Genomic DNA, 8512 nt, shown 5'->3' on the forward strand with positions numbered 1-8512 from the left:
GGAGGAGGTTCTGAGCTGCCCCTGACGGAAACCTCTCGTCTGCCTGTTCTTGCAGGACCAGCTGAAGCAGTGTTTCACCAGGAGGTCCCCCGAAGCCAAGGACACCGACACCCTCGTGCAGGAAGCCAACAGCCAGTATGGGACGTGGACGGACCAGCGCCCCAGCGGGGAGAGGTAGGCTCCCTTGACAGGCCTGCTGGGGGCGGGGCCTGCTGGGGGCGGGGCCTGATGGGGGCGGGGTCTGATGGGGGCGGGGCTGCACCACAAACCTGCCTGGAATCTGAGGGTTTCCCCACAAGGCCGTCGTAGGTCCTTGGAAATGACATAAACATAAAGTTTCAATAACTTAATCACGTCATTTCGTCATTTCATGCAATCGGAGGCATTTTGCTTTCCTCATCAAAGTCATAATGAAGCTATGGCGTCCGTAACAGTAGAATCAGCCACTCTTGCTGCAAAAGTTTAGAAAGCACCGAAAAATGATAAAGAAAAGGACACATGAACTATCCAGGCCGGGCAATCCCACGGAGACAGGACGTGGAGTGTGTGTGTGTGTCGGGGGGTGTCGGTTTTCTCGCGGGGCCTGGAGATGCTCTGGAGTGACGTCTTGGTGATGGACGTGCACCATCGGAGTCTACTAAGCGCTCCCAGTATAAGTTTAGTGTTACGCTCATTTTACCAGCAAATGAAAACCACCTGTGGTTCCAGCACAAGACCTAATTCATTTTTTGTTACTGTGCCTTTCTAGGCTTTGAAGATGCATCTGTGCATGCATTTACAAACTTAGGGACATGCTGTAGACTCCGCTCTGTCAGCTGTGTTTATATTTAGTATTAATGGCCTGTAGGGCCCTCATTTGTCAGCCTGCTGGAAGGGAATTTGCGAGGCAGGCACGTGCCTGAAGTTGCGTGTGGGAGGGTGGCGGGGATCCTGGAGGCGGGCAGGTCTGGGTCCCCGCCCCATTCTTGCTGGCTGTGGGGCCTGGGGTGTGTCAGTTATACTCTCCGGATGTAATGTTGCTCCTCTGAGGGAGGGAGTGCACATACAATGACAGCCTGTGTGTCCATCACATGCGCTGAGCACGTAAACAGGTTAAACAGGTTAAAATTTAGGCCTGTTACTCACCCAACCCCATAGCAGGTGAAGACCCGAGGAAGACCACATGGGTTTGGGAGGTAACCTGTGCAGCAATGAATGTAGTTTTTGGCACAAAGTCGGGACTTTATGCCTCATTCTGTCCACCGCTGTCCACCGCCTCTCTTGGGTGGGAGGGATGGGGCCCAGTGGGTGGACCCGCCAGGCTTTCAGCTCAGGGACTGCGGGAGCACATGGTCTTGGCACACTCGACGTGGGTTCCATTCCACATGGCCACTTACCAGCTGTGTCGTGACTCAGTTTACTCGTCTGAGGGTATCATGCCCAGGGGTACAATGTGAATGTGATTGAAGTGAGCTCAGCCCAGCTCCCCCTGTCCATCTTGCACCCCTACTGGAATGTGTCCTGTGGCAGTCTCTGTTGGAGGGTAAAGTGGGAATTGGTAGAATTGGAAGTGGGTAAAAGAAAAAGCCGAGCAAACTGTAGAGCACCCACAGCTTGTTTTTTCCCTAAACTGTGATATGTGTTTAGTGAACCCAAGCTTACCACAAGAGCAAGGGTGTCGATTTTACCTATCACTCTGCGGGGCCCTGGGATGGCCCCTCCTCTCTGGGAATTCCTACAGAATTCTCCTACTCAGAGCAGGGTGGGAGAGGCCTCTGGGACCCGAGCCCTCCCCTGCCAGGGCGCCGCCTGGTGTCTCCCACCGGCACTGCAGCGCCGCTCAGGCCATCCCAGAGGCCTCTGTGCGCCCGCCCTGGGCAGCGGCGCCATCTGCTGCCTCCTGAGTGGAATTTCCCTCATTTCTTGTCGATGAGGCCCCATCCCACACCACGCGCCAATATCCTGCTCTTTCCAAGCGCTAAATCATTTGAGAGCAGACTTAAAGCTTGGTAGTGCACACAGGTGCACCTGTGTGGAAGGTTGTACAGGGCGGGGGACCTCAGAGCACCCCCTGGGGGATGGTGTCTGGGGTGCCCACTGCCTTCCCAGGGTAGGGCCCCTAGGCCCCGGGCACTTTGCTGTCCTACTTGACTTTGGAATCTGTGTGGGTTTTTTTTTGGGCGGGGGGGGGGGGGGGGGGGGGGAGGGAGTGGATGGGAACAAGCTCCTAATTTAATGACTTGTTTTACTTGTAATTTCTCAACCTGATGTTCTTCCCATATTCAAGTGATGGTAGTGGGGAGAAATTCTAGAAATCAAAAAGGTTCCAAGACATGGATTTTGGAGTTGGTTCTGACCCTTTGGGCCAGGCACTTCATACCGCTGTGCCTCAGTTTCCTCCTCTTTCGCGAGGTCAACATTGAACTTCATGATGCTAATCAGCCCTACCTTGTAGACTTGTGGGGACTTATAGGGTCACAGGATAATCCTCAGAGGAGTGTGGACAGTTTTAAGCAACAGTTTTTCTCAGGGCATCTGGCACGTAGTCAGTGTCTGGGAAAGTTTAACTGACGAGGGTTCATGGATGGCTGGTGTCCCCTCGCACTCTGCTGGGAATTACTCGATGTACCTCAGCGCAGCCTCACGGAGATGTACTGCTCGCTGCAAATTTGGGGCATGTAAATTAAAATGTCTCAGTAGCCACACCAAAAGAGTAGACAGCAAGTGATTAAATTAATTTTAACAATTTAAATGGAACCGTTATCAAACCCTAGAGACCCAACATTGGTCACTTCAACATATAGTTGCTATAAAAAGTTAACAAGACATTTTACAGTCTTCTTGCACTCAATGTGTTGGCAATCCAGGGTGTACGTCATCCTCACGCGCTCCTCAGTGCTTCCTCGCCACCATGTAAGGGCCCAAGAGCCACAAGTGACCAGCGACTCCTGTTCTGAACAGCTCGGGGTTAGAGGGTCTGGCGAGGCTCAGGACTGGCGCCTCCCAGCCCACACCTGTCCAGGTGCGCCAGAGGCGCCAAGGCCGGCACACCTTGTGCCCCGAGGGCTTCTCTGGCTGTGGTGTCGTCTCTCGCTCCCTGGCTTATAGAGCACGCCCCGCCCCTGCTTTCTGCGGCCTCCCTTAGTCGAAGTCCACTTCCCTAAAAGCACCTGCACGACCTCCCTTTCTCGCAGCGTGGCCGCCGAGTCCCCATCCCCGGACAGCAGTGCTGCTTCGGCGCGGAAACAGCCCCTCAGCAGCCGCTTGTCCTCACTGTCCTCCCAAACGGAGCCCACCTCGGTGGGGGACCCCCACGACTGCTCGAGGCACCAGCGGAGCACCAGTGTGGACCGCTCTAGCACTGACCTGGAGTCCACTGACGGGACGGACGGGCCCCCGCGGGACGCCGGCTCTGTGACGAAGCTGGACGACTTCTCCTTCATCGATGTAAGTCGGTAGCTGGGAGCAGCCAGTTCTTCCCCCAGGGTCATGTTAGTTTGTGCTGGGGAATTGCCCCTTTCAGGGGTAGAATCTGTGTGTGGGGGGGTGGCGTCATGGTGGGGGCAGAGGGCACAGCCTTCTATACGGGGCTGATGCCTGCGGGTAGCTTGGGCCTGCCATGTGCCAGCTGTGTGCCTTGAGCAAATGTTTTCACCTCTCTGAGCCTCGGTTTTTCATCACTGGTAGTCAGCACCGCGGGCTTCGCAGCGTCAGATACAATCACGCGTTCAAATTAAAGTTTATTTGAGCCTGAGCCCACCTGTCAGGGAAGCTGAAGTCTGCCCTTAGCCTGGAGGCTCTGCCTGTGGCTTGTGATTCCAGGCGTGCACAGTCTGGAGTTTGCACAGACTAATTCTGCGGGTGTTATGAGTCTCGCCCAGCGTCCAAGTCCCTCTGAAAATGGGCTATGATGGTTCCAGGAAGGGGCGCCCCCTTGGGTGTGGGCAGCTGGCCTTCTGGGTCCCGCACGGCTCCTGCTTTAGCCTGTCCTTCCCCAGCACCCAGGGCTCAGGCAGATTTTCCTTTTAACCCCTTGACACATGGGAACGTTGTTTTTTCCCTCCTTGACAATAAAGTTTGCTCCTGAGGATGCAACATCTAATCGGACCTCCTCTCCCAGTGGTGAATTCTTGGGTGCTCTCTCTTAGGGATGGCTTCCCTCAGATTCCCACCCCCTAACACACAGAGGGACTGCACTGTTTTGGGAAGCAGTTCCCTCTAGCAGTTCACAGGAGATTTCTTGTCCCCAAGTATGGTCAAGGCCACGCGCTTGCACCTCTGGATAAGCACAGAATGGGGAGTGAGCCAAGTTCAGTGGCCATTGTGACACCCCAGTGCAGAAACATGAACCGGAATGCCCACTTCTCCAATTGGATTGCGAGGCAATGTATTCAGTTATTCATTCAACCAACACATTGCCTCAGCTTCCGTGCTCATGATGTCACTGCATCGGCGTGCAACTCACTGGATGTGCCTTCCTGGCGCGAGGCAGCGCCTTCTCGGTGCCCGGTGTACACAACAGCAGCAGTCCACAGCCACTGTCCCCGAGCCTTGGCCCTGACCCACGGGCATGCTCATCAACTCAGAGGCAAAGATTCCTGCCCCACTTTGTAGAGTAGGGAAATGATGGGGCTCCCAGTGGCTCAAACGCAAGTTTCCCTAAGCATAGGTTCAGCTGCTTATTGAGCGCTTGCTGAGGTTTATGGGTGATGCCTAGCGATTTAGATCTCCCCGGGAGGCTGGTTAGAGGCTGAAAGAGGAGGTAAGACACTGAGGAATCATGCCATTGGCCCATCACTGACCCTCCCCCTGCCTGTGCTCCGTGCTTGGTGCTTAGCGCACAACTGTGCCCCCTCCCACCTGCACGGCCTTGTAGAGGAACCACCCTGAGCCCCTCAGTTCAGGGACTCTGTGTGAGGGTTGAATGGGAGGGTGTTTTCAGTTATTCATTCAGCAAACCTCTGTTGACTTCCTTATGCACCTGGCATTACTCTAGCTCACAATGCTGGGAGAGGGCATTTCCGCGGTGCCCACCACGTGCCAGGCACTGTGCTAGCACAGTCAAGGCTACTGGATTTGGGGATCATTGTATGTGGTAATTTCATTGAGGCTTAGGGTGTTGAGGCCACTAGTAAAATGCAGGAACAGCACCCCCTGTACCACCTAAATAGTGTCTCCTGGGGTGGGGCCTCAATTAATGGTTCCATGTCTTTTCCCCTTTTTCCCCCAAAGCAAACCTCAGTCCTCGACTCAAGTGTCCTCAAAACCCGGGTGCAGCTCAGCAAGAGAAACCGCCGCCGGGCCCCCATCGCTCTCCGGCGCAGCCGCACCATCGACGTGGAGAGCAGGTCTCCCTCAGAGGAGGCCGACAGCGTGTGGATGTTCAAAGACTCAACGGGTAAGCCTCTGCGCACACCCACGGGCGGGTGCGGACCGCGCCGGGCAGGCCCTCCTGTGTCTGCGAACTCTAGGACGTTCAAACACACTGACAGGGGGAGCTGATTTCTTATGCTATAGAGCTTATTAAAAAGAAGGTAATGTTTTTTGATAGATATATTCACTGGGGGTCTTCGTGTTAGAAGTAGAGAGACACAACTTAATAGGACCTCACATTTCTCCTTTTGTCTTTACTAAATCCATCTTCTACTCCCTTTAGGCTTGTTTGATTGTCTTTTCTATTTTTTTGAAAAATATTTATTTATTTATGCTTACAGAACTGGGGTACAGGCCAGAGGCGTGGGGGTGGGGGTGGTGAGAGGTCTCACCAGAGACAGAGTGGGGAACAGAACAGGCAGATAAACTGAAATACACTGCTGAGGGAAGCAGCGGGCGGGTCAGGAGAGGTCTGCCGCACCAGAGGGTCACCTCCCTGGCCAGGGATCGAACTTGTGCTGCAGTGGCTTTGGAGAGCTTCATATTGCTGTGCTTTAATCTGTTGCCTCACCAGAGAGGGTCCCTTTTCCTATTTTTTAAAAGGTTTATTTTTGGCCCTCCCTGGTGGCGCAGCGGGTTAAAGCACTGCATTAAGAAGCTAAAAGCCACTTCTGCATGAGTTAGATCCCCGCCTGCCGGGGAGGTGACCACATGGCGCGGCAGACCTCTCCTGACCCGACCACTGCACCCCTCAGCAGTGTACTTCGTCAGTCTGCCTGTTCTGCTCCCAGCTCTGTCTTTGGTGAATCCTCTCACCCTTCGCATCTCTGGCCTGTACCCCAATTCTATATGAATAAATAAATCTTTAAAAAAAAAGATTTTTATTCATTTATGCATAGAGGAGCTGTACAGGCCAGAAGTGTGGGGAGTGAGAGGATTCACCAGAGACAGAGTGGGGAGCAGAACAGACAAATATACTGAAATACACTGTTGTGGGTGAGACAGGAGAGGGCTGCTGCACCATGGGGGCATTGAACTCACACAGTAGCTGGTGATCATGTGATAGCGCTGTGTCTTTAACCTCCATGCAACCAGGGAGGCCCAGCTGGTCTTTTCTAGATCTTCAAGTTGAAAGATCAGTTCATTTCATTTCAGTCTCAGTAATACTGAGTTTCTTTGAGACGATGTATTTTTCTCTGGAGACTTCTTTGGCTGACCTCCGTATCAAAACCTGCATGAGGCTCCCAGGTGGCCTAGTGACTAGGGTTGGTGCTTTCGAAATCTGGGTGACATCTTAAAGAGCAGATGGGAATTAGCCAGGGAGGGGCATCCCAGACAGAAATTTCACAAGATCAAAGGGGCAGAGGTGTGGAAAGAACATTGGGCAAAAGCCCAATCCTGCAGATTCTGTGGTAAGGAGCAAGACTATGTCTGGATGGACAGCTATGGAAGTTTTAAGAATCTTCTTGTTCTCATAGAGGGCCACCCCACTCTACACATTCGTACACATTAGCTCCCCCAAAGTTGTCGCAGGTGCATCTGGGACTTGCTAACGGAACAGCAGGACCTCAGACCCAGCTCAGCTGGGTGAGGAGAACAGCTTCTGCCCAGAGACCGTGCGCAAATGTTTGGCACCTGTCTCTCCTTCCCCCATCCTTTAGGGATGTGAGTCACACAGGAATAGTTAGACGCAAACGAGGCTTCTCTCTGAAACACTTTCTTGGTTTTTTGAGCCAAATCCCACCCAGCAGCCAAGAGCAACTAAAGACCAGCTTGGGGAGAAAGGCACAGGGACACTCTCCCCTGGAGCATGGGGCTCCCATCAGCCTTGAGGAAGGACGTGGACAAGGCCCAGGCCCAGGGTCTGCCCAGAGAGCCCCCAGCAGCCTACCAGAGCACCGGGAGCCTCCTTCCTCCTGTGCCCAAACCTGAATCTGGGGTTCCGGGAGGTTGGAAAGCCTCAACCCTCATCCTTGACAACTGGGAACTGACAGCTGACTGCCCAGTAAGAGTCTCTTGTTTGGGGGTTCAGTTCACCTATGAGGCCAGAGCCTGCCAATAGGATTAAGTCCTGGGAAGAGGGGATCAGGGCAAGGGAAAGTGGCTTCATGGCCAACTCTGGGTGGCTCTTCCCCTAGAGGCACAGAGTTCTCCGGCTCTCTTCTAAGGGCGCCCCCAGCATGGTGGCAGCTGAAAGCATTTCTCTCTCCTTGGCTCTGCCAGAGTCTCTTCCTTTCTCTGACTTGATGAGCCGGGAGCCCAGAGGGGCGTCTCTCCCAGGAGAGAAAGCCCGTCCTGACTCATGGCCACATCTTCCATCAGTGGCAGTTCTGAGGAGCGTGAGGCAAGCACCTGAGTTCTGCCTGTCAAAGGGGCTTCTGTGCAGGGGTGAGGCCCGCACAGGGGCTGGTGCAGGTGCCTGGCCCACGACTTCAGTGCCCTTTTCTTTGCCGCAGAAGAGAAATCCCCCCGGAGGGACGAGTCTGACGAGGAGGAGAAGCCCCCCCGAGCCGAGAGGACACCGGGCAGCCACCCTCAGAGGATGCCCATGTTCCCAGGACTGGACCCGGCCGTGCTAAAGGTGCTGCATCGGCCGGAGAGGCCCTGAGCCCGGCAGTCACGGGGCTCTTGCCCACCTTCGGCCCTGCCCTCTGCCTCCCGCCCTCCTGCCCTCCCATTTTTCCTCCTTCTTATTTTTTTTTTAAGACTTATTTATTTATTCATACAGAACTGGGGTACAGGCCAGAGATGCGGAAGGTGAGAGGATTCACCAGAGACAGAGTGGGGAGCAGAATAGGCAGATCGACGAAATACACCACTGAGGGGAGCGGTGGGCGGGTCAGGAGAGGTCTGCCGCGCCATGTGGATCTCCTCCGGGGCAGGCAGGAATCAAACTCATGCTCGAACTCATGCGGAAGTGGCTTAAGCTTCTTAGTGCTGTACTTTAACCTGCTGCACCACCAGGGAGGGCCCCTCCTCCCTCTTATTTTTGGAAATAGTTTAGGAGTTGCAAGAAGTCGCAAAACTAGCACAGGGCATCACCTGCGCCCTGCAGAGGCTGTGCCTCGTGACTGCCCCCCGTCATCAGAACCAGGAGCGGGGCAATGCTCTGAGCCACGCCACCAGCTTAGTTGGATTTCACCTTGACCCCGCGTTTCTT

At 54.3% G+C, this 8512-nt stretch overlaps 1 protein-coding gene across 1 annotated transcript in view; it reads left to right on the forward strand.

Moving 5' to 3' along the window:
* KIAA1671 (KIAA1671 ortholog) overlaps positions 1-8512 on the forward strand; it is a 125851-nt gene that overhangs the window by 110434 nt on the left and 6905 nt on the right. The window contains exons 5-8 of the mRNA XM_004690663.2: positions 56-174; positions 3174-3426; positions 5212-5377; positions 7809-7933. Coding sequence (XP_004690720.1) covers positions 56-174; positions 3174-3426; positions 5212-5377; positions 7809-7933 — 663 coding nt within the window. The remainder of the gene's footprint in view (positions 1-55; positions 175-3173; positions 3427-5211; positions 5378-7808; positions 7934-8512) is intronic.

This window comes from Condylura cristata, unplaced genomic scaffold (assembly GCF_000260355.1).
Source record: "Condylura cristata isolate star-nosed mole 26May11 unplaced genomic scaffold, ConCri1.0 scaffold00029, whole genome shotgun sequence".
NCBI classification, from domain to species: domain Eukaryota; kingdom Metazoa; phylum Chordata; class Mammalia; order Eulipotyphla; family Talpidae; genus Condylura; species Condylura cristata.